At 47.5% G+C, this 25,479-nt stretch overlaps 1 protein-coding gene across 1 annotated transcript; it reads left to right on the top strand.

The window, feature by feature from the left end:
* Positions 1 to 24: 24 nt before the first annotated feature.
* EARS2 (glutamyl-tRNA synthetase 2, mitochondrial) lies at positions 25 to 24,561 on the top strand. Its single transcript, XM_019430323.2, has 9 exons — positions 25 to 303; positions 2,611 to 2,766; positions 5,912 to 6,101; positions 9,485 to 9,957; positions 11,347 to 11,455; positions 13,075 to 13,228; positions 13,323 to 13,453; positions 19,767 to 19,902; positions 20,362 to 24,561. Exons 1-9 carry the CDS (start codon positions 165 to 167, stop codon positions 20,443 to 20,445), a joined length of 1,572 nt encoding a protein of 523 aa, XP_019285868.1. The 5' UTR covers positions 25 to 164; the 3' UTR covers positions 20,446 to 24,561.
* The last annotated feature ends 918 nt before the right edge of the window (positions 24,562 to 25,479 follow it).

The raw sequence follows: 25,479 nt of genomic DNA, 5'->3' as shown, positions 1-25,479 counted from the left end.
AGGCCTAGTGGGGCCGGAGCGGCGTTGGGGAGCGTGGGCTTGCAGGCTAGGAGGCCTGCGCCTTTAAGGGGCGGGGCTGCGCCCTCTGTGGCAGACGCGGATTGGCTGGAAGGGGTCCTCGGAAGTGATGCACCGAGAAGCCCACGTGTGCGGTTCCATCCCACATGGCGGTGCTTCTGAAGAGGCTGCTGCAGTCGGCGAGGCCCCCCGCGGCCTTGGGCCGCCTCGTAGGACGGCGCGAGGCCAGCATGGGCACTGATCCCGGGGCTGCAGTGCGGGTGCGGTTCGCCCCCAGCCCCACAGGTAACCTGGGCGGACGTGACGCTGTAGGTCGAAGTCCATCGTACCGTGTCCGCCCCCCGAATATTCCCGAACGAATCCCTTCCGGTCGAGTCAGACTGGGCGGGCAGCGCGACCCTATTTTGCAGGCGTAGAAGTAGGCCCACGAGCGTAATTTATTCACATTGCCAGGAAGTTCTTTGTGTTTATCGAACTGTACCATTACTTTCGGTCCCTTTTTCATGTATTCAATAAATGTTTATTGAGGACCAACAGTGTGCCAGCTATTGTTTTAGGCGTTGGGATGCCGTGGTCTCCAGGAACGTTTTTGGCTCTTGTTCTCAAGAAGCCTATCCTACAGTATACATTATAGCCGCGACAAATACGTGTAAAAAATAACTGTAGTTTTAGTTACAGATGACATTAGAGAAATGAAGCAGAGTAGGCGTCTGGGGGTTAGATAGGAAGCTCAAGAAGGGCGTGTTGAGGATGTAGCATTTGAATTGAGAACCAAAAGACAAGAAGTCTACGTATGTGAAGTCTATATGAAGTCCATAAGAGGGACTTTAGGCAGAGGAAATTGCAGGTACAAAGGCCCTGTGGTTAATGTTGCCACTCAGCAAGCCAAAAGAATTAGGCAGAGGCTCACTGTATGCCCTAGTGGAGAGCTTGTCAGGGTGTCCCCACCATTTCCCCCCCCCCGTTTGTTTTTCTCACGGAGGCTTCCTTCTGCCCTCTCCACACTGAGCATTCCTCTCATTCAGAACCTATGGGTCCACATGTAAGCCTTTGTGTCAAGATCCCACCTGCACAGAGTGACAGGATCTTTCCTGGCAGGCAGCAGAGTGTAGAGGCGGCCTCTCAGACCATGGTGACAGGACTGGTTTTTAATTTCTAATTGATTATGGATCAGTATTTTTATATAACCAACAGAAATGAGTTATTAAAAAGGACAAATATTGAAAGCATACAAAATATGAGCCTATTTCTATTGAATTCACCAAATATAAAATTACTGTGTCAAATTGCTGTTTCTAAATATTTTTTCTCAATTTCTGTACTTACTTGGTTATGAACTGGCAGCAGTTTCTAGACCAGCAAGTGTCTGTACTTGGCTTTGCACAGCACTCACGTAGTGGTTGGGGGCCACAAGGTCTGAGATTGGCTGGGTCCAAATTGCCAGCTTTGCCGTTTGTTAGCTGTGTGACATGGGCAAATTGCATAACCTTCCTGAGCTTCTGAGTTTTACCTTCTGCCAAACAGGGCTAGTAATAGTTCCTGTCTTGTGGGTTTGAGCTAATGCAACTGAGGCACTTAGCAAGGTCTGGTATTTAGCACTTAATAAACAATATTCTCTATTATGATTATAGTTCTCCTTTTTTTTCTGATTTGCAGGAAAAGCCCATACAGAAAAGGCTGCTGACTACAGACAGATAAAACATACTGACTACAGACAGATTTATGAAACAACATAGGTCATTAATAGCTAAAATTAATTGAAGGGTATACTTTGACCAGCGCTTAGGTCACAACAGCCCTGTAAGGAAAGTTTCTTTTTTCTTTTCTTTTTTTTAAATCTTAGCGGATGAGGAGATTGAAGCTCATACACATGAAGTAAAGTGCCCAAGGGATAGCAATTGGTAAATGGTGGATGCAGAATTTAAATCCAGATTGATTTGGTTTAAATGGTCTTGCTTTCAACTACTGGACCCCTGTCTTCTGTCTTGGGGACCTCTGGTTTTGTGGTTGCCTTGTAATAACTAGCAGAAGGTCACACATAATCCGTGTTGAAGAAGTTTGCCTGATGCCAGAAGAGCCTTATGGGTCCCATGCTGCCTCCTGAACCTGTAGATGCAGAGAGGCTCGTTATGGAGTCAGAGCCATGGCCTGGACCAAAGAAGATAAGATATTAGCTTTTTTTTTCACCCAAGCACATCATTGAATTTGTACATGTTAAATGGATGTGTGGTAATGGCTTCAGTGGATAATCCTCTGTCCTTATTTGGGTAAAACTTGGCCTTGAGGCAAATCTAAGTAGAACAGTGGGTGCAGTTAGGAAGAGTTGGAGTCTTTTTTTTTTTTTTCCACAAAATTACATGCTCTAAAACTTGGGTGGTCTTCTATTTCCAGGATGAGGGACTAAAGAGGTTGACCACCCCTGCCCTCTCCTGTGGCAGTCTGTCTCGGTGTTGACTGGAAGGATGGGACAGGGTAGCTGTTCCTTGAGCTTCGCTATACTGGGACGTCCTGGTACAAGCAGGGCTTACTCGCGTCTGGCTGAGGTGTGTCAGTTCATCTTCCCTGTCTTGACTGAGTGTTCTCTTCTACTAGGCTTCTTGCACCTGGGTGGCCTACGCACTGCCTTATACAACTATATCTTTGCCAAGAAGCACCAGGGGAGCTTCATCCTCAGGCTGGAAGACACGGATCAGACCCGCCTTGTGCCTGGGGCAGCAGAGAATATTGAAGACATGCTGGAGTGGGCAGGTGAGGCGGTCAGGGAAAAAACCCTTCTCCAAGGGGGAAGTGGGAGCAGGGAAAGGAGCCAGTAGGCCTCACAGGGCCCAAGCTGGACAATGAGGAGTTCCTGGAGAGATAGGTGTATTTGTGCTGCCTCAGGAGGCACGTGTCCCCCCCAAAAAAGATGCTAAAGAAATGCTCTGAGGCTGTTTTGAGGTTCCTGTTCTTAGAGTGTCAGGTGCTACTGGGAACGGACAGGAAACACAGGCCAAGCATAAGATGGAATTGGAGAGGCGAGGCGTGTAGTGAGCAGAAGGCTCCAGCCCCTTGTTCCCATGTGGGAATGCTGGCCCAGCTTGTCCAACCTTCTGACTTCCAAGAGGAGCCAGAAATCCAGGTTTTCGTTACTGTTTTGTTTTTTTTTTTTAATGAATACTTGCCATTGTTAAACTTGAACTCAGATTTTTTTTTTTTTTTTAAACACACTGTGTGAGCCAAACTAAATGTGTACAGCTTCTAAAGTCAGTCTTCTTATGGGAAGTTTAATCTGAAGGACTGCTAAACCCCAGGAAGACAAGGAGGAGTGTGTTTGTGTTCCCTGGGTCAACAATTGCTTACCTGTCAAGACAGGTACAACCAGTTAAGTTCTCCAAGGAAAAATACCAAAAATACCGAGACTTTTATGGGATGTGTATTTTAATCTGCAGTAAATTATTAACTAGACTTTGGGTTCCCAAAGCGCAGAAACTGATTTCATTTTTATCTTCTATTGTAGAACATTATGGCAGATGCTTAGTTGAGATTAGTTGAGTAAAGGAATTCATTCAAGGAGATCACTTATTGTAATTTAGGTCGTGTTCCAGCATTGAACAGAGACTCTGTTGTCAGTAATTGGAAGACAGATAAATTAATTCATTTTCACCATGATGTTAAGTGTTAATGTGTGCTATGGAGAAAAGGTTAACAGGTTAGAGAACTGACAGGGAGGGATGCTGTTTTAGACAGGGTGGTCTTCTCTGAGGAGGTGACATTGAAGCAGAGATCACACAAAGTGAGGGGCCAGCCCTGTGGCTACTTGCACGAAGACTGTTCAAAGCAGAGGCAGGGCACCTGGGTGGCTCAGTAGGTTCAGCACCCGACTCTTGGTTTTAGCTCAGGTCATGATCTCACGGTTTCATGAGTTCAAGCCCCACATCAGGCTCTGCGCTGGCAGCCTGCTTGAGATTCTCTCTCTCCCTCTCTCTCTCTGCCCTTCCCCCACTCGTGCTGTCTGTCTCTCAAAATAAATAAACTTAAAATTTTAAAGCAGGGCGTCTGGGTGGCTCAGTTGATTAAGCATCCGATTTCGGCTCAGGTCATGATTTTGCAGTTCATAAGTATGAGCCCTGTGTTGGGCTCTGTGCTGACAGATTCTGTGTTTCCTTCGGATTCTGTGTTTCCTTCTCTCTCTGTTCCTCCCCCACTTGCACTCTGTCTCTCTGTCTCTGTCTCTCTCTCTCTCAAAAATAAAGATTAGAAAAAAATTATTTTTTTTTTAATTTAAAAAGCAGAGGGAATGGCAGATGTGAAGGCCCTGATGAAGGAAAGCATAGGGTGTATTAGAGGAGCAGCAAAGAGGCCAGCATGGCCCAAGGACTGTGACCAAGCAGAGGGACTAGAGATGTGAGGACAGAAGTTGGCCGGTACTGAACCTGCAGTACCAGGCAGGCCAGGATGAGAACTTGGATTTCACTGAGCGTCTGCTATATGTCAGCCACTGTCTGAACAGGAGGTCCAGGGGTGAAAGAGTCCTACCCTTGAAGCCCCTGGTGCAGCACGATTGTGTAAATGATGCCTGCAACCCCTCAGCACAGCTTCCTCTCCAGTGTGGTGGAGAGACAGAGCTGACTTCTGTGGCTTCTTAATTTTTTGTGTGTAATTGACGTATAATTTACCTGACACGAAAGTCACTATTTCAAAGTCTACAAATCAGTGGTTTTTATTGAAAGCCGTTTAGGGTGGAAATACCACCATCCGGGGGCGCCTGGGTGGCACAGTTGGTTAAGCGTCTGACTTCAGCCAGGTCACAATCTCACGGTCCGTGAGTTCGAGCCCCGCGTCAGGCTCTGGGCTGATGGCTCGGAGCCTGGAGCCTGTTTCCGATTCTGTGTCTCCCTCTCTCTCTCTGCCCCTTCCCCGTTCATGCTCTGTCTCTCTCTGTCCCAAAAATAAATAAAAAAAAAAAGTTGAAAAAAAAAATTAAAAAAAAAAAAAAAAAAAAAGAAATACCACCATCCGGCTCTTTTGTGTCCCCTTTGTCTCTGCAGGAAGTGTATATTGGTTAAATCTGTCCTTTGTGATCTGAGGAAACCGGACCTTGGGCTGGAGCTGTGGCTTACAACAGATCGCATTTCATATAACGGCACCCATCGCAGTGGTTCTGCGTGTGTGCACCGGGCTGAGCGCTTTGAAAGTACCAGTGCGTCCCGTTCTTGCCACTGCCCCGCATGCTAGAGCATAGCTCCGCTTTGCGGGGAAGGAGGCTGAGGCAGTACAATCAGGGTGAAAAGCGTGGATTCTGTGGCCCCTGGCCTGGCTTCGAACGCATCTGTACCGCTTGCTGTTGGCCAAGTGATGTAACAGAGCCCCTCTGTGCCTCAGCGTCCGTACTGAATGGGGGTCACGATGGCGTCTACCTAGTAGGGTGGTTCTGAGGCTTGATGGAAGTCATGGGACATAAGAGCAGCCTGGCAGGTGCTTGGCACTGCGGCCCTCACCCGTCTTCAGGATCCCTTGTCACAGCTTCTCTGGCCAAGAACCAGGGGTCCAGCCAGGGCTGTGCCCTGAACCATACTTCGTTCTTTGGAGCCAGCTCTTCCGGGCCTGGGCTGCTTTCCCCCTCCCCAGGGAAAGGACAGACGGAGAGGAAGGGCAGTTGAGAGCGTGGACTATGGAGGTGACACACCCCTGTGACTCCTTATCTTTCAGGGCTCACAACCTTGAGCGCTTACCCTCTCTTATCTTTCAACTGGTCACCTATAAAAGGGAAATCGTGACAGTAACGACCTCGAGGGTTGTTGTGAGGATTAAAAGCTTTACTGTATGCATAAGGCACACAGAACAGTGCTGAACCGGTGCTGTCAGCATCTTCATTGTTAGAATTTGGTGAGCATTCTCTGTTGCTGTGCCACAGGCATCCCCCCAGACGAGAGCCCCCGCCGGGGAGGTCCAGCGGGGCCGTACCAGCAATCCCAGCGACTTGAGCTCTACGCCCGGGCCACAGAAGCGTTGCTGGAGTCCGGCGCTGCTTACCCCTGCTTCTGCTCACCACAGCGCCTGGAGCTCCTGAAGAAGGAGGCCCTGAGGAATCACCAGACGCCCCGGTGAGAGCCCCAGCCTGTCGAGGCTGCTTCCCCAAAGTTGCGTGTGTCCCTCATCTGCATGACAGATTCCCCCCAAACTGTGGTCCCTGCACGGCCTCATTGGTCAGGAGTCTGGGCGCAGCTCTGCTGGCTCCCTTGGCTCAGAGTCTCTCTCAAAGCTGCAGTCAAGGTTTTGGCCAGGTTTGTGGTTTCCTCAAGACTGGCCTTGCAGAGGGTCCGCTTCCATTTCTCTCATGAGGCTGCTGGCTGACCATGGGCTGCACTGGCTGTTGTGCGGAGATGCCAGTTCCTTGCCATGTGGGCCTGTCCACAGCGTAGCTCGCAGCATAGCAGCTGGCCTCGCTGTGGGCAAGGTGGACAGAAAGCAAAAGAGAGCAAGACAGAAGCCAGTCTGTTTGTAACTGAACAGAGGAAGCAACATCTTGTCACTTGTGCCGCATTCTCTTCCCAAAAAGAAAGTTGTTAGGTCCAGCCCACACTCCAGGCAGGGGATGACACAAGGGCAGAAACACCGGAGGTGGGCATCACTGGGGCCATGTCAGAGCTGCCGACCACACTGGCTCTCAGGCAGTAGTAACACGTAAAGTAACTTCAATTATTTGTAATTCTGAGTAAGTAAAGTTTTTTTCAGAGGCAGAGAGATGTATATGCAAAGATCTCTCCTAACTCTGACTCTGGCCCCTCAATTTCCCTTTCTACACTTGATCTTAGCCAAAAGGCCGAGAAGCGATCAATTTCCCTTTCTATAAACAACTGCAGTTAGAATTTTCTTTCTTTTTTTTTAACGTTTATTTTTAAATTTTTTTTAATGTTTATTTTTTGAGAGAGACAGAGCACAAGCCGGGAAGGGGCAGAGAGAGGGAGACACAGAATCCAAAGCAGGCTCCAGGCTCTGAGCTGTCAGCACAGCACTGACAGCTGTCAGCACAGCACTCACCAACTGAGTCACCCAGGCACCCCATATATTTATTTATTTTTGAGAGAGAGAGAGCACATGTGAGCTGGAGAGTGGCAGAGAGAGAAGGGGACAGAGGATCCAAAGCAGGCTCTGAGTTTACAGCAGAGAACTCAGTGTGGGGTTTGAACTCATGAAACGTGAGATCATGATCTGAGCTGAAGTCAGATGCTTAACCGGCTGAGCCACCCAGGTGCCCCTAGAATTTTCTTCTGTCTTCTCCAGAGACACTCAACGCATGTACCCTGTTGAACACGTATTGTTTCTCTTCGCCATTCCAATGGCAGCACACAATATACGGATTGTGCAACTTACCGTTCCCACTTACCTTTTTTGAGGCTATCCAATCTATATAGGCCCACACATTTTTCTTATGCTTGCATGGTATTCCATTGTACAGATGTAACATCCGTTAAACAGTTTCTTACTCATGAATCTTGATGCCATTTCTAATCTGTAGTTATAATGAAAGAGCTGAGATGGATCATGTTGACATATGTTGTTGTGCACGTGTGCAGGGTGTTTGTTGGAGACCCTCCCAGATGAGGAATTGCAGGGCCAGTTTGGAGCTTTGATAGACACTGCCTGTGGCCCTTGACCACCTTGCTTCCCATCAGCAGTGGCATCAGGACATCTTGAGTTCCAGTTTATTTATTTACTTATTTATTTTTTAAAGAAATTAAAACAAAGTTTTTTTAAGTTTATTTAAGGAATCTCTACACCCAACGTGGGGCCCAAACTCATGACCACAAGATCAAGAGCCACATGCTCTTGCGACTGAGCCAGCCAAGTGCCCCGCCCCTTTTTAAGATAGGCTTCATGCCCAATGTGGGGCTTGAACTCACATCCTTAAAGTCAAGAGTCAAGCTCTCATGGGCACCCCCCAGTGAGTTCCAGTTTAAATGAACTGTTTGGACAAGCACTGGATTTGTATGAGGTCATGATATTCACTGCAGCTTTACTTTTTTGTCATAAATAGTCTACTTGTCTATTGGTAGGTTATTTTTTAAAATTACAGTCAAGTTCTGTTGTGGAATCCATGCAGCCGTTTATTAATTGAACACTTAGCTCTGTGTCAAGGAGTATATTTTCAAGCTTTACATTTCTGTGTCAGGATTCTTCGGGGACTAAGTAATGGAACACCCCTTTTAAAAGGGACAAACCATGCTAACTAACTTGGATGTAAATTAAAAAAATAAATAGATAAAATTTAAAAAAATTAATAAAAGGGACAAACCAGGGGCGTCCAGCTGGCTCAGCGGATGGAGCACGCGACTCTTGATCTTAGGGTCATGAGTTCAAGCCCCATATTGATGGTAGGGTTTACTTAAAAAAAAATAAAGAATAGGGGTGCCTGGGCGGCTCAGTTGGTTAAGCGGCCGACTTCAGCTCAGGTCATGATCTCCGGTTCATGAGTTCGAGCCCCGCATTGGGCTCTCTGCTGTTAGTGCAGAGCCTACTTCGGAGCCTCTGTCCCCTTCTCTTTCTGCCCCTTCCCAGCACTTGCACACAAGTGCTTGCTCACTGTCTCTCTCTCTCTTTCTCTCAAAAATAAATTTAAAAACAATAATAATAATAAAGAATTTAAAAGAGAGTGGGGGACAAATCAGAGCTTCTCATGCTCTAATGTGCAGACGACTTACCTGGGGATCTAGTTAACATGCAGATTCAGATTCACCAGGTCTGGGCTGAGGCCCGAGATGCTGCATTTCTGACCGGCTCCCAGGTGAGGCTGTTGCTAGGGATCCACAAACCATACTTGGAGTAGCCAGGGCATAAACCACATAGACATTTGTCACTTACTCTGCAGAAGTCTGGAGGTGGATGACTCAAGGATAAAACCAGCAGCTTCAAGACATCAGCGCTCTGTTGTGGCTTCTCCCCACCTCCCCTGCCCCACCCCCTACACTAGTTGCAAGTGGCTGCGGAGGCTGCAGGCATTCTACCCTCACAGGACAACATCTGAAGGGCACAGGGGGAAAGCAGAGGAATTTTCCTCTTGTGGCTCTTTTGCTCTCAATTGGAGAGGCAATCTTTCCCCAGAGCCTAAGCCTCCCCTGCCTCCAGGCATACTTTTCTTTGAGTCTTAGGGACTAGAGTGGTCTGGCCTGGACCAGTTGCTGGCAAATGGGAATGGGATTGCATGATTGGCCACACCAGCTGTGATTCAACCCCCAGGACTAGGCATTTTGCTATTTCCTCATTAGCAAGGAAGAAGAGGGAGAGGCTGGCAGGTAGGCAGGCGCAAGTGTCTGCCACACTGTTACCAATTACTGTCTTCCCCAGACGTCACTCCGCTCCCTGTCCAGGACTGGAAACAGAGCTGGAGAAGTAGATGACTTGCCAAGGTCAGCCAACTATCAGAGACAAAGACGGAATTCAGTCTGTCTGTAGTCATCCTAACCTCTGTGACGCTCTGCTTTAACAGGTATGACAATCGGTGCCGGAACCTGAGCCAGGGGCAGGTGGCCCAGAAGCTAGCCACAGGCCCTAGACCTGCTATCCGCTTCCGCCTGGATGGGGAGGCACCAGCCTTCCAGGACCTGGTGTATGGCTGGAATCGGCATGAAGTAGCTAGTGTGGAGGGGGACCCGGTCATCCTGAAGAGCGATGGCTTTCCCACATACCACCTGGCATGCGTGGTGGACGACCACCACATGGGCATCAGCCACGTGCTGCGGGGCTCCGAGTGGCTGGTCTCCACCTCCAAGCATCTACTTCTGTACCAGGCCCTGGGCTGGCAACCACCTCGCTTTGCCCACCTGCCCCTGCTCCTCAATAGGGATGGCAGCAAGCTGTCCAAGAGGCAAGGAGACATTTTCCTGGAGCATTTTGCTGCTGCCGACTTCCTGCCAGATGCCTTGCTGGACATCATCACCAACTGTGGCTCCGGGTTTGCAGGTACCTGCCCACCTGGGAGTTTGCAGTGGGACCAGAGCAGTGAGGAGCTGGGGCTTTGGTTCAGGCCCACCTGGTCTTCAGGCCAGGCTGTGCCATATACTAGCTGCACGCTCTTGCCTAAATTCATTCTTTTCTCAACAGATGTTTATTGAGCCAGACGCTGTGTTAAGTGCTGGGGCTACAACAGTGAACTACCTAATGTAACCCCTGCCTGTAAGGAGCTTATGGTCTTTGAGCCTTCCCTGCCTTTCTATGAAATGGGGATAAGTGTTTACCTCATAGGGTTAAGTTAGGATTCACTGAGCTCATGAGTATGAGGCACCCAGTAAGGTATCTGCCACTCTGCCCAAAAACCGTAGATCTTATGGTTATTATAATTATATTACTCCCACTATGGCAAGTGTGGGTTCCAACAGAATTACTAAGACTGCTATGACCCTAGTGTATTCCAAACTGAGCCCTTATCCTTGGTCCAAGACTTAGAGCCCAAGGTTTAAAGAAGCAGCAAATTAGGATGACCTCTTTGTGGAGGGGATTTCTAGAAATGTGGCACTGGTAGTCTGCTTACCGTTGATTCTGCTCTTATCTCATTTACTCCTTAAAACAGTCTTTAGAGGATTAAATTATCCTTGCTGTTTATAAGAGAATTGTGAGGCTCAGACAGGTTTGATGACTTGGCAAAGCCATGCAGCCTGTAAGGGACCCGGCAGAGACTCCCTGTAGGCCTAGGCCTGGCCACGATGCCTGCTGACCGCATGGGACGGGGCTGCAGCTCTGGAGAAGCAGCTCCCCATGCAGCGATTCTCCGCACTGCCTGAGGTTTGGAACCACCTGGGAAGCTTGGAAAGAATACTGATGCTCAGACGCCATCCCAAACCAGCAGAGTCAGAATCTCTGGGGCACAGCCAGTCAATGAGCATCTGTTCCTGCAACCCACATCTTTGAGGGCAGTGAGAGTTGGTTTAGCCTGATTATTTAAAAAAAATTTTTTTAATGTTTATTTACTTAGCATGAATGGAGGAGGGACAGAGAGAGAGACACACACACACACAGAATCCACAGCAGGCTTTGGATCTGAGCTGGCAGCACAGAGCCCAACATGGGGCTCGAACCCATGAACCGTGAGATCATATCCTGAGCCGAAGTTGGACGCTCAACTGACTAAGCTACCCGGGCACCCCTAGTCTGATTGTTTTCAAACTTGTTTTTCCTGAGTGACAGAACCCTTTCTGCAAATGAAAGCTCCTTCAAGGCCCGTGATCTATAAAAGAGTTAGAAGTTGAATCCCTTGGGTCAGAATGGAATGGGAAACCCAGAACGTGATCACCTAGCCTCCCTTGTGATTGAAAAGCGAGGGAGGGGGCTGAGGCTGGGCCTGCCTCCTTGCAGAGAACCAGATGGGCAGGACCCTGCCTGAGTTGATAACACAGTTTGACCTGACCCGGGTCACCTGCCACTCAGCCCTGTTGGACCTGGAGAAGCTCCCGGAATTTAACAGGTGAGTGGTGAAGCAGGGAGGCCGCTGGTACAAAAAGGCTTTCTTGCTAATGAGGGTACCCATGGCAGAGGGTCTAGTGGGCTTTGGAGTCACATGGACCTGATTTTTACTGTGGGCTCATGTGTCTGATGCTCCGTGAACACAGAGCATGTAAGCCCCCTAACCTCCTGGAGCCTCTGTTTCTTCCTCTCGAAAATGGGGCTAATAACAGTACTTACCTGTTGCGATTGTTGTAGGAGTTCAGTTAAATTAAACGTTGCATCAAGGTGTTGTACACACCCCCTGGCACATAAAAAGTGTTCTGTAAATGGTAGGTACTGTCTCTGTCATTACCATTATTTCTGGTCGTCCTTTGCATGGATTCTGTTAGCCATGGCCTAGAGAAAAGGGGCATCTTCGCCTTGGAATCACCCCTTGCCCCCCCCCAACACAGTGACTGAGCACTGTCTCATGACACCTATTTTACATTTCATGTAACTCTTCACTCAGACCTCTAAAGCCAGTTACAGTTCAGATCACTGTTGACATATCCATCTAAGGGCCTTGGTGGTAAAGCCAGCGGATAGATGTGTACTTAAGGGACAAGGGACTCAAGGATGCCGTCTCTTGAGCACTGGTTTGAGGACAGGCTCTCTGTGCTTTACTTGCATGAGCCCAGAGAATTCGCATTGACTGCAGGTATTGAAGGTTGTTACTTCATTTATCTCCCATCAGACATCAGATCAGTTGTCTGACTTTGCTCTCTTTTGCATAGAAGGAAACGACACATAGGGCAGTGTTCCATAACCAGCCCGTTCACGCAGCAAACGGCAGGCATCCCTTGAATGGGGTATTCACCAGTGAATACAACTTGAACCCTACCGCCTGCCTTTCTTCCATGCCAGGGCAGCCTAGGGAGGGGACTGAGGACTGGTTAAGGCTTTGCTGCTCCCGAAGAGAGGGAGCAAGGCAGTTAGAAGAATTCTGGAAAGAAGAACATTGGAACTGACAAGAAAACCTGAACTTCTTGATTATGAGCCCTGAATTCAAACAGCTGTGCACTCTGAGCTTCAGATCCTATAAATCTGTGTTCTTGATCTCTGCCTTTTTGTGCCGGAGTCTCATGCTTTAAGCTATGCAAGGAGGCAGACACTTGTAGATTGTACCTTGTAAAGTCAGGTGCCTGTCGAGGCCAGCAGCCAGCACGGGGGTAGGTAGCAAGCCTGGGGAGAGGCACTGGGGAGCAGAGGCCCTGGCAAACTGGAGTGCTCTGTGCCTGTAAGCCGGGCGGCCTCCACTCTGCTCCCGCTATTGAAGTGTGGGGCACGAGGGGCCTTTGCAGCCAGATCTTCTCTGATATCCCAAGAGAAGCCAGAAATCTCTGTTTTTATGTGATCTCTTCCTAGTTTAAAATGTTAGCTACTATCTTAGAAACACAACAGGATACCTGAGTTGCTTGGGGCTCTTAGGCTGACTTAGACCTTGGCCAGATCCCTTTCCTGTATGATCTGTTTCTGGGCTGTGGGAGGGACAGCTCATGTAACGTGTCATTCTTCAAACCTTGTCTGCTCCCTTAGGGAGAGGGTTTGGAGGGGACTGGGAATGCCAGTGGCTGCACGGTCCCTTGGTTTCTCTTACAGGCTGCACCTGCGTCGGTTGGTGAGCAGTGAGACCCAGAGACGCCAGCTGGTGGGGAAGCTGCAGGCCCTGGTGGAGGAGACATTCGGCAGCCAGCTGCGAGACAGGGATGTCCTGGACCCAGCCTACGTGGAGAGGATCATCCTGCTGAGACAGGTGTGGTGTCAGGGAGCTCCGGTGACTGAGGGAATGGGTGGCGCCCCCCTTCTTCCCTGTCTGCAGTGTTTTCAGCGACTGCCTCTTCCCCTAGGGTCACATTTGCCGCCTGCAGGATTTGGTCTCCCCGGCACATTCCTACCTGTGGACTCGCCCTGCCGTGGGCCGAGCGCAGCTGGGCGCCATCTCGGAGAAGGTGGACTTGATTGCCGAGCGTGTGCTGGGGTGAGTTGCTGCAGGCCAAGCTCAAGGCTCCGCCCCCGAGTTCCCTCTCCCTCCCAGGGCCCCCTTCCTCCAGGACTGGCTGCGGGGCCTGCCACACAACGCATGGCTAGTGACAGGGTCTTGGCAAGATGGTTACTCTGGTAGGGGGGCTTTCCCAGAGGAGCCAGACCCTCCCCAGAGAGGGCAGTGTGTTTGGGGTTGGGTTCACCTGGGTTCCCTGCCAGTGTTGCCGCTTACCCAGTCCTTTCTCCTGCCCAGGTGGCGTCACTATGGCACCTCTTTGAGCTTCCATTTCCTCACCCCTAACGTACAGATGCTACTACAGTCTTAACTGTACAGGAACAGAAATGCAACCAAAGCTGGCTTAAGCCCAGCCTAATTCAGGGGCCAAAAACATGTCACCAAGACCTTATTTTTCTCTCTGTCCCTTTGACCTTCTGTTCCACACTTCTCAATGCCGGCTACTCTTTCTGCAGAGACTCTGTATTGAGTAGATGGAGGGTGGGGCTGTCTACCAGACAAAAGAAATGACAGTGCTTACCCCATGAGGAAGTGGTGATCCAGGGCTAAAGAGCTTTTTCCGTATCTCAAGGGTCCTGATGTCTCTAGATTCTGCTCTTGTCCACACGGTGCATGGTGGCTCATAGACCATCCATACTTTAGCCAGAAGAGGAAGGAGGAAAAAGGGAAGGGGATGGGACACTCCTACTCCTTACGGAACAGACTTAAAAGTTACACATTCGTCTCCACCTGTATCTCGCTGGCCAGAATGCCTATCTTATGGCCATGCCAAGCCAAAAGGGAGTCTGGAAAACTTTTTTTTTTTTTTTTTTTTAACTTGGCAGCCATGAGCCTGGCTAAAAATTTTATCACTGTATATGAAAGGAAAAAAAGGAGAGCAGCCTCTCTCATGTCTGCGCCCTGTTTGTAAGACAGCTCCAACATCACAAAGCCTCAGCTGTGTCTTAAGATGAACTCTGACGGAACCCAATTAGCTACATTTTTCTCTCCGAACCAGTCACACGAGGCCTGGGGAATGTGATGTGCTGGTTGGCGTAGGTTAGCTCATCAACTCCTGGGCCGTAAATGGACCCCCAGCCAGGGCACATGAGCTGAGAATGGAAGCCAGGTAATTCCTCAAGGAGATTTGGGGTATCAGGAGAAAGGGAGGTGGATGCTGGGCAGCAAAACCCAGTGTCCATTTTACCTACCTCCTCCCACCTTTGTCATGAAGATGAAAGTAGGTCTTAAGCGTTTACTTACACATGCCTACAACTTGCTATTTTTTTTTTTTAATTTTTTTTTTTTTTAACGTTTATTTATTTTTGAGACAGAGAGAGACACAGCATGAACGGGGGAGGGGCAGAGAGAGAGGGAGACACAGAATCGGAAGCAGGCTCCAGGCTCTGAGCCATCAGCCCAGAGCCCGACGCGGGGCTCGAACTCGCAGACCACGAGATCGTGACCTGAGCTGAAGTCGGACGCTTAACCGACTGAGCCACCCAGGCGCCCCACAACTTGCTATTTATATACATTAGGTCTGTATACGTATGTACACAGGGTGTGTGTGGATATGTGTATACACTGAAATTCACAGCCACCTAATAAAGTATCTGGTTAAAATGTTATCCCCGTTTTATAGATGAGAAAATCAAGACACAGGCTAAGTAACTTGCCTAAAATAACAGTAAGTTGGAGGAGCAGGGATTCAAACCCAGGCGAGGTTGGGCCTAGAGGCCATACGCTTCTCTCCAAAGTGCTTGGACAGTGCCTGATATCTAGAAACCCTCAGTGTATTGTCATAATAAATAAACACCTGGAAATGATAAGAAAATCATGTGGCAAAAAATACAGTATGATACAAATAGTAGAAGAAGGTCTATGGCAAAAAGTATGTGTTCCCTCCTACTGCAGCCCCCAACAGAAATGTAGCCGCACTTAGCAGTTTCCTTTATGTAATGTCTGAGTATTCAGTGATATGGATATGTAACTCCATTTTTGTCTTTTTAAAATTTGAAATTTGATGTTTTGATTATGAAAACATTCAAACCTTTTTTTATGTTAATGTTTATTTATTTTTGAGAGAGAGAGAGTGCCCCCATTCAGACCTCTTAAACCTGAGTTTAAAAGCTAGAAAGTGTGAGGCACCTGGGTAGCTCAGTTGGTTAAACGTCTGGCTTCAGCTCAGGTCAGGACTTGCAGTTTATGAGTTCGAGCCCCGCATCGGGCTCTGTGCTGACATCTCAGAGCCCGGAGCCTACTTTGGATTCTGTGTCTCCCTCTTTCTGCCCCTTCCCTGCTCACGCTCTGTCTCTGTCTCAAAAATAAGTAAACGTTAAAAAAAATTTTTTTAAACCTAGGAAGTATAAAAAAGGTAGATATTGGGAAATCCAGTTTTATCCTTGTCCCCCATCTGTTCAGTTCCAGAACTGCGCATTTCTACCCTTTTTAATTATATCTAAACGATCCTTCTTTTTTACACAAAAATACGGTAACACTGTTCTGTGTCTTTTGATTTGTTTGTTTCACTTAACATATCTGTAGATCTGCCCAGTCCTTAGAATCCTCATTATTTTCTACAGCTACACTTAGGCCATTATTGTACCACTTTACGATAATTTATTTAACTCATTTCCTATTGATGGACATTTGGATTGCTTCCAAATTTTGCTGTTATAAACAACGCTATAGTGAATAGCCACATATAGACATCATTAATCGGGTTTGCATTTATATCTCTAGGATAAATTCCCAAGAGTCATTATTACAATACTCCTTTAATTTAGGGCATTCCACAATAGGAGCTCTTAGTGCTAATTCACCAGGACCATTGCCTTAACTCCACATCCCTGCCATGGGGTTAGATTTCAGAGACACTCTGGGGCTCCCACTTAGGACAGGAAAACTGACACCCAAGTGTTCTGAAGCTGCCAGATTTCTTAGAAGTCCCTTCTGTACCCACGCCAAGCTCTGGGCCAGCTCTAATGTGTCCTGAGCTACCATTGCCTGTGGCCTGTCCCTCTTCTACCAGCTCCTTAGCAGCCTGCTTCCCCACAGTGGCATAGAGGAGAGTTCCTATGTTTTCCCATGGTAAATTTTAACAACTTTTTTTTAAGTAGGTTTCATGCCCAACATGGATCTTAAACTCATGACCCTGAGATTGGGTCGCATGCTCTACTGACCAAGCCAGCCAGGCACCCCATTTTCCACATTAAAATTTTTTTTTTCTTAAGTTTATTTATTTATTTTGGGAGAGAAAGAGCATGAACTGGGGAAGGAGAGAGAGAGAGAGAGGGAGAGGGAGACAGAGAATCCCAAACAGGCTCCGCACTGTCAGCCAGGAGCCCAGAGTGGGGCTCAAACCCTTAAACTGTGAGATCATGAGCTGAGCTGAGATTAAGAGTCAGATGCTCAACTGACTGAGCCAGCCAGGGGCCCCTCCGTGTTAAATTTTATATTTTCTGTATTTTATCTTTTGGATATAGGAATAATAATAAGCACGTGGCCGAGTTAATGATGCAATAAGCATGGTTATTTTTGCCTCCTGTTGAAACTCAGTGGCTCAGAATCCAGAGTTAGTAAGGGAATCTGTCGGTACCAAGAGGCAGTTTCTTCCCATTACTTATGAGCACGGGTCCCCCAGCCAATCACCCTCCACGTGAAGCCTATCAGTGGCAGGGGACTGTCTGGACCCCATTGAGCACAGGCAGTACCCCAGTTGGCATTGTGGACCATCCGCACCAGTGGAACTGTCCAGGCCCTCTGCAGTATTTCCACTTTGGAATCTCTGTAATAGCTGAGGGGGACTGAGAAGGTGCTGTAAAATACAGGCCCACCCACCCTGCTCCCGTCCATTGCTCTAGCTCAGAGATTAACAATTTTTTTAAATGTTTATTATTTATTTTTGAGAGAGAGAGAGAGCAGGGGAGGGTTAGAAAGAAAGGGAGACACAGAATCCAAAGCAGGCTCCAGGCTCTGAGCTGTCAGTACAGAGCCCGACGTGGGGCTTGAGCTCATGAACCATGAGATCATGACCTGAGCCAAAGTTGGACACCCAACCAACTGAGCCACCAGGTGCCGCTCCAACTCAGAAATTTTTTATTTTATTTTATTTCTTTTTTTTTTTTTTGGCAAGTCAAGCTCTAACTGAATGGGGAATCTCTCTTGAAACTCAAAACACACTGGTGAGAGAGGATCTCAGCTGGCTACCAGCAAAGCAGAGGGCGATTGTTGGCCTATTGGATTTTATTATTATTTTCTAAACATTTATGCTTTTTTTTAACTCATTAAGCTTTTTTAACTTTCTTTAACTTTTTAACTAAAAAAGTTTTTAAGTTTATTTGTTTTGAGAGAGAGAGTGCAAGCTGGGGAGAGGTAGGGAGAGAGGGGGAAAGAGAGAATCCCAAGCAGACTCCGCACCGCCAGCATGGAGCCCGATGTGGGGCTCAAACTCACAAACCGTGAGATCATGACCTGAGCCAAAATTTAGAGTTGGACGCTCATCTGAGTGAGCCACCCAGGTGCCCCTGGCCTACTGGATTTTAGATCCTTAAGTGCTTCAACTTGTGGGCAAAGAATGTTTGTAGCAAGAGGTGGGCGCCAGGCTGGCTGATGCAGCAGCCTGTGCTCTGGTGGGCCCAGGCAGCCGGCACCATAACCCTGTTCTACTTTGAGAACTGCTTCATGCTGGCCAACGTCCCGACTTTGTCACCTACAGGTGCAGTGGCCTATCAGAGTGCAAGCCCTTCTGGGAGTGCACACAGGCTGGGGTCACCTACTTCTTCATGCAGCTGTGCAAGGTGCTGTTCCTGGCCATCTTTTCCCATCTGGGAAGGTGGCATCTGTGACTTTATTGGGGAGTTCATAAAGGCCAGCATGGATGTAGCAGATCGGATAGACCTAAATTTTGTCGTGTCCCAGAATACAGGCAGGTGGGGAGTTCAAGATCATGGTTGTTGCCCTAAAAATTTTTTTTAAAGAATGATTGTAGGGGCACCTGGGTGGCTCAACTGGTTAGGCATCCAACTTCAGCTCAGGTCATGATCTCACGGTTTGTGAGTTGGAGCCCCACATTGGGCTCTGTACTGACAGCTTGGAGCCTGGAGCCTGTTTCGGAATCTCTCTCTCTCTCTCTCTCTCTCTCTCTCTCTCTCTCTCTGTCTCTCAAAAATAGAGAAACATTTAAAAAAATTAAAATAAGATAAAAGAATGATTGTAGCAGGTTGGTGGCAGTACTGTTACTGGAGCCGGGGTCTCCCGAAGTCTCTTTCTTTCTGCCCTTCTGTGGTACAAGCCCTCTCCCCTGCCCAAAGAGTCTCCCCTCTGCCAATCCTAAAGCTGTGTTTCAAGTAAGTTCACAGAGGGCTTCATTCTTCCATCCTATGTCTAACCTGTTCTGAGTTTGTTTTTAGATTCTCTTGCAATGTTTCTGAGCTCTTGGATATAATAAATATTAGCTAATGTTTAATTTCTTTAAAAAAATTTTTTTTTAATGTTTGTTGATTTTTTTGAGAGAGAGAGAGACAGAATGTGAGTGGGGGAGGGTCAGAGAGAGAGGGAGACATAGAATCCAAAGCAGGCTTCAGGCTCCGAGCTGTCAGCACAGAGCCTGATTTGGGGCTCGAACACATGAATCGTGAGATCATGACCTGAGCCAAAGTCAGACACTCAGCTGACTGAGCCACCCAGGCACCCCGCTAATGTTTAATTTCTAAATGAAATACAAGATCTAGTGTTTCAGACTAGAAACACTAGTCTGAAACACTAGTTTCTAGTGTTACTGTCTATTCAAGCCACGTACTTAGTGCCTAACAAGTTTGAACTCAGCCCCACCATAGCCCTGTGAGTTACAGACACTATTATTATCCCCACTTTATAGATGAGAAAACTGAGGCATAGCGATCACATGACCTTGAGGTAGAAATTAGTAAATCCTCTTACTGTGGTACCATCTGCGTTTTCCTGTATTGTGCTTGGATTATCTATGTATTTGCTTCCTTAGTTGTTTTTTTTGTTTTGTTTTTTTTCTCAAATTGGAAAGGGATGGGGATCTTCTTCCTTCCCTTCTCCCCCAAGCAGACTTGAACACTGGTTGTGAATGTTAATCTTCAGAAATCCTCCCTCTTACCTACTTGCCGCTGGCCCATGCAGGCCCTCATAGACTGGCTCTTTTCTAGGCTTTTATTTATTTATTTAAGTTTATTTACCTTCTTTTAGTAATCTCTGCACCTGACATGGGGCTCAAACTCACAACCCCTAGATGAAGAGTTGCATGCTCTTCCCACTGAGCCAGCCAGGCGCCCCTCTTTTCTAGGCTTTTAGAAGGACCCGATATGAGCTTAACTCAGGACGTGCTGAGTGGAGAACTGAAGAAGGTATCAGAAGGTCTGGAGGGGACCAAACACAGCAACGTGATGCAAGTCCTCCGAGTGGCCCTCAGTGGACAGCGGGTAAGTGGGCAGATGGGCTGGACTGTTCCCTGGAGCCCCTCATTTATCCATTCAGCTGACATTCAATGGCAGTCATGCTCTGGTTTGGGGGTACAAAGACAAATGAAACACGATCACTCCCTTCAGTCTCTCAGCAGATAGTATTTATGGAAGCACCTACTATGCAGAAGCACCGTTCTGGGTACAGTGGGCACAGTAGTGAATGAAACATGCACTCTCCCTGCCTGCCTGGAGCTGGCGGTTGATGGGGGGCCAATAGACATATCACCACGGGAAAACAGGCTCCTGGGACCCATCCTTGGCCACGGAAAGTAAAGACAACGCAATGCTAACTGTGCCCCTTCAGACGCAGGCAGCGGCACTGGGGTTGGCCTGGGGTGTAGCGCCTGCAGACTGGGGCTGAGCTTTAGTTCTTTAGGCAGTATAAGGCAATAAGGCAGTTTCTCTTTTTGTTCTTAGCAAGGACCTCCGGTAGCTGAGATGATGGTGTCCTTGGGAGCGAAGGAAGTACGGGAACGGATACAGAAGGTGCTTTCCAGCTAGAGAGAAGATAAGACAGAGGAAGAGGCAGCCCTAGGAACCTGGACATGCATGGAAATTGCCTTCAGAGCAAAGCAGAAGGGGCCTGGGGTCCATCAGGAAGCTCACAGAAGGAATCCCGAGTGGAAACGGTCTCTGGGTGCACCCAGTGCGTTTATGGCTTCCTCTCACCTCGTGCTTGGTTCTGACACCACATTACACAGCACAGGTTAGGAGCTGGTTCACGAGGGCTTGTGTCATATTCAGCTCAGGCTCCCGTAATGGCTTAAACAAGAGAAAGTTACTCCTCACAGTTCTGGAGTCTGGAAGTCCCAAGTTCAAGGTGTCAGCAGATGTGGCTTCCCAGAGGCCTCTCTCCTTGGCTTGCCATTGGCCACCTTCTCTCTGTGTCCTCACATGGTCTTTCCTCAGTGTGTGCTCTTGGTGTCTCTCTGGGTGTTCAGATCTCTTCTTATGAGGACACGGGTCAGATTGGATTAAGGCCTACCCTCGTGGCCCAATTTTAACTTACCTCTTTAGAAGTCCTGTCTCCACACACAGTCACATTCTCAGGTCCTGGGGGTTAGGGCTTCGGCACAGGAGTGTTGAGGGGATGCAGTGCAGCCCCTAACAGCTTGGCATCTCCCTGGACTCACGGGTCGCAGTGTTCAGGCCCCGCTTGTAGGTGAAGCAGTAAAAGATGAATGACACCAGCAGGGCCGAACTGGATGGCAGACTCTCTGGGGCTTGTAAAAGAAGTGACCGTCTGCCGAGGGTGAGCACTACGCTTTATGCCACTCTTAAACACTCTGCTTTGTCCTTGTATTCGGGCGCCTGTGTCTCCTTCTCTAAAGGCCCTTTTTTCCTCTTTTCTAGTTCTCCAGACCTGGTCCTCGGACTGGAGACCTTCATCCCCTCTGTTTTACACCTTTTTCTTCATACCTACCTCCTCCTTCTGCCCATTCTTGTAAGTCATTGTCTGCGGGTTTCTGAAATAAGATGTTCTTTTTTTTTTTTTTTTTTAACTTTTATTTATTTAAGTAATCTCTGCACCCACCATGGGGCTTGAACCCACAACCCCGAGATCAAGAGTCACATGCTCTTCCGACTGAGCCAGCCAGGTGCCCCTGAAATAGGTGTTTTCATTGGGGTGAATAGGAATAGCTAAAGAGAAAGGAGGATCATGTATGCCTATAAAAGCTGTACTGGAAAAATAAAATAAAAATTTGAAAAAGACCCTGCTGGGGCTCCTAAGTTTTTCCTGTGTGGCGGCCAGCCTCCAAAATGTCCCCCAGTCATTCCGCTGTCCTAGAAGTCACATTGAGTAGGGCCGACTTGTGATGCCTCATGGCTTCTGTCTTATCCTCTTGGATCCCTTGCTTTGTGGGAAGCCAACTTCCACATCACAAAGACACTCGGGCAGCCCTCTGGAGACATCCATGGGACAGGGAACTGAGACTTCCTGCCCGCAGCCATGTGAGTGAGTCATCTTGGAAGCAGGTCTTCCAAGCCCCGGTCAGATGTTCAGACACCATCCTCCATGAAAGATCCTGAGCCAGAACCACTCAGCAAAGTTGCTCCTGAGTTTTGGACACACACAGGTTATAAGATAATAAACGTTTATGGCCTCAAGTCACTTGGTTTAGGGATAGTTTGTCACCCAGCAATAGATAGCCTTTTGCCCAGGAGAGTAGGGAAAGGGGATTCAGGGTTTGTTACGCTTTGCGCAGTCCTAGTCTTCGCTTCAAAAAATACATCAGATGAAGTTCTTTGGTTGCAAGTAATAGAAACCAACTCTGCCAAACATAAGTTGATTGGAGACTACGGGTTTATGGAGAGTTTAAGTCTGTGGGAGAGTCAAGGAATCTATGAGAAAGCCAAAGAATCAGGGCTTGGAAAAGACAGGAATCGAGGGCGCTCTGGTTATCGAGGCAGCAGGAGCTAATGGCCAGTCTTGTTCTTCAGTGGGGATGTCTGAATCTCGGCTAGTTTTTTTGTTGCTGTGGTTTGTTTCCCTACTGTGTTTTCTCTTTTAGTTCTGGATGACTCATCTAAAGATTTTGATTTTTTTTTTTAATTTTATTTATTTTAAGTAATCTCTACACCCAAGGTGGGGCTCAAACTCACAACCTGGAGATCAAGAATTGCATGCTCTTCTAACTGAGCCACCCAGGTGCCTCTAAAAGATTTAGATTCTAAAAAGAGAGTGTCTTCGGGAGCCTGGGTGGCTCAGTCGGTTAAGCCTCTGACTCTTGATTTCAGCTCAGGTCATGATCTCACGGTTCGTGAGTTCGAGCCCCGCATCAGGCTCTGCTCTGACAGCACGGAGCCTGCTTGGGATTCTGTCTCCCTTTTTCTCTGTCTCTCCCTTGCTTGTTCTCTTTTTCTTTCAAAATAAATAAAAATAAAGTAAAAAAAATAAAGAGAGAATGTCTTTTTAGACACCAGTGGTTAGAACTAACTGTGATTGTGTTGCCATTTGTTAGCCAGGAATAGGTAGTCCCTCAAGAATTATATCCAATGCAGGAAGAGTCATCCCCAAGGAAAAGTAGGAAGCTTTTTCCAGAAGAAGGGGTAATGAAGAAACAACAGGTATTTCCCACAGAAGGAGATGCAGAATACTAATACCTAGGGTTTATCGTGCACATATGTGAGCCTCGACCACTGCTGTGCCTCATATTATGCTGGTAAACATTGTAGTCCATCCTTATTCAATTTCCAGAACCACATGAGGAAGGTAGTCTCATATCTGTGTTACAGGTAGGGAAACTGAGGCACAGAAGTGTTGATGAACTGTTCTGAGGTTATAGTATGAGGCAAAGCAAGGATTTAAACTCAGGCTTATGACAACCCAGAGCCCAAGGTCAACTCCTTACTGAGTGATACATCAGAGCTTCTGTTTCTATGACACACAGGATGGTTACAAGGAACTCTGGCTCGTGAGTTGATAAAGCTGCTGCCACGTCCTCAGTTGGAGGAAGCCTGGGTTTTCAGACTGGGGGTTTTGCTCAAGACCGTGGGTGTGTGTGAAGGGATGTCACACATTTGAAATAACCTCAAGTCCATCCCCCAGCACTTTTGAGAGCACGGTGAAGTGGTAAAGGCCACAGAGGCCAACTGTCTAGACTCAAAACCCAGTTCTACTGCCTACTTACCATATCTGCTTTATCTCAGTTTCCTCATCTGTAAAATGGGGATGACAATTGTTCGTGTCTCAGAGTGGTAAGGATTAAAATAGATGATGTATGTAAAGTTCTTAAAACTGCCTGGCACTTAAATGTTATCGATTACCATTGTCACCACCACTGGTAATTTCATTCTTAGAAATGGCGATCTTGGTTGCAAAACCTAGAAACACACTCAGACTAATTTAAGCCACAAAAGGAATTTGTTGAAAGAGGTAGGCTGTCATAGATCCAAAGGGGAGGGCTTCCAGCTGAAACTTACAAGAGCTTGGAATCTATCTGCAAACCCACCAAACCCACTCTTGTCCGTCTGAGACTGCAGTTTCTAATGTGTCTGCTCCCCTTGTCTTTCCTCTGCAGGCCGGCTTACTATATGAAATTATCTAGTGTACTTATACATGTTTACTGCCTGGCTTACTCTAAAGAACCTGAGATTAGAACTGGCAGGAAGTTTGTCTCATTCTTGGTTATAACTGGTACCTGGCCTATTGCCTGACATGTAGTAGGGAATCAAGTGACGATCTTGTGAAGAAAATAAGAGCCCCATCCGTCAGACTAGTGTGTTCAGAAGTGACAGTCATCAGCTAGTCCAACTCTGCCAAATTCTAATAGTTTCCCAGCATTGCTTTCATTGCAAGCTTCTCTCCTGCAAGATATGCAATTGTAGTTAACAGTCTGGTCCACTGCCTGTAATTTGCTTTGAATCCATCTATCTATGATACATAGACTTAAAAATTATTTTGGGGGCACCTGTGTGGCTCAGTTGGTTAAGCATCTGACTTCAGCTTAGGTCATGATCTCACAGTTTGTGGGTTTGGGCCCCTCATTGGGCTCTGCTGAGAGCTCAGAGCCTGGAGCCTGCTTTGAATTCTGTGTCTCCCTCTCTCTCTGCTCCTCCCCCACTCATGCTCTGTCTCCCTCTCTCTCCTTCAAAAATAAATAAAAACATTTAAAATATATATATGTGTGTGTATATATATATATATATATATATATATATATATATATATTTAACTTTTTAAAAGAGAAATGTTATTTTTAAGTAATCTCTACACCCAACATGGGACCCAAACCCACAACCCCAGAGTCCAGGGTCACATGTTGCACCGACTGAGGCAGCCAGGCACCCCTCTGTGAGACATAGACTTGACACAGACTCTAAAGTAAAGGATGGGGACAAATGGAATAGTTCAATACAGAAGGATGTGCAGTGGGAACTAAAATTGGATGTGGTATATTCATCAGTTAATATATTTGTCTTATGACATAATTCCTACCTTCCCAGGGACTAGAGCGATGAGTACTTAGAAAGTGAGGACCTCTGAGTGATAGCAGGGTCCAGAGAGAGAGGCTTTTAATCTGTTCAGAGGTGCCAGAAGGCATTACAGATAAACTGACCTTTGAACTGGGTCCTAAGGGATGTGTAGGAGTTTCCCAGGTCTGTGAGGGTTGGAAGGGTATTCCAAGCAGAAGGAGGAAAGGGGAACTTCACAAAGGTGGGCATGATTGGAACTAAGGGTAGGAGTTGAGGGGGCCTCAAAGTGGCTGAGAAAACAGGCAGAGGGAAATTCCAAATGGCCCTTCTTTGCCAGGTTAAGGGTATCAGTATGCCGTCTGATGCAAAAAAACAAACAAACACAAAACCAAAAAACCCAGATTCAAACCAGCTTAAAACAAGATTTAGTATTTCATGTGACAGGAAGTTCAGGGGTAAGGCAGGCTCTAGGGTTGGTTAATTAAACGTTCAGGACATCAGTAAGGACCCAGGGTCTTTCCATCTCTACTATATTGGCCTCAGCCAATAGCCTCTGGTTGATTGCCTCTGCTTGCAATTAATTGGCTGGCTTAAGTGGTTGGGCCTCTCTGCACTTCC

This window comes from Panthera pardus, unplaced genomic scaffold (assembly GCF_024362965.1).
Source record: "Panthera pardus isolate Hobbes unplaced genomic scaffold, ASM2436296v1 HiC_scaffold_5, whole genome shotgun sequence".
In the NCBI taxonomy this organism is placed as follows: domain Eukaryota; kingdom Metazoa; phylum Chordata; class Mammalia; order Carnivora; family Felidae; genus Panthera; species Panthera pardus.
Note: the sequence above shows the minus strand (reverse complement) of the source record. Positions and strands in the feature narration are given on the sequence as shown.

Excerpts from the sequence above, each read along its gene's own strand:
- EARS2 (XM_019430323.2), top strand. The coding sequence starts at position 165 with ATGGCGGTGCTTCTGAAGAGGCTGCTGCAGTCGGCGAGGCCCCCCGCG. Across the intron at positions 9,958-11,346 it reads CTGTGGCTCCGGGTTTGCAG|AGAACCAGATGGGCAGGACC; the intron begins GTACCTGCCCAC and ends GCCTCCTTGCAG. Across the intron at positions 13,454-19,766 it reads ATTGCCGAGCGTGTGCTGGG|GCTTTTAGAAGGACCCGATA; the intron begins GTGAGTTGCTGC and ends CCTCTTTTCTAG.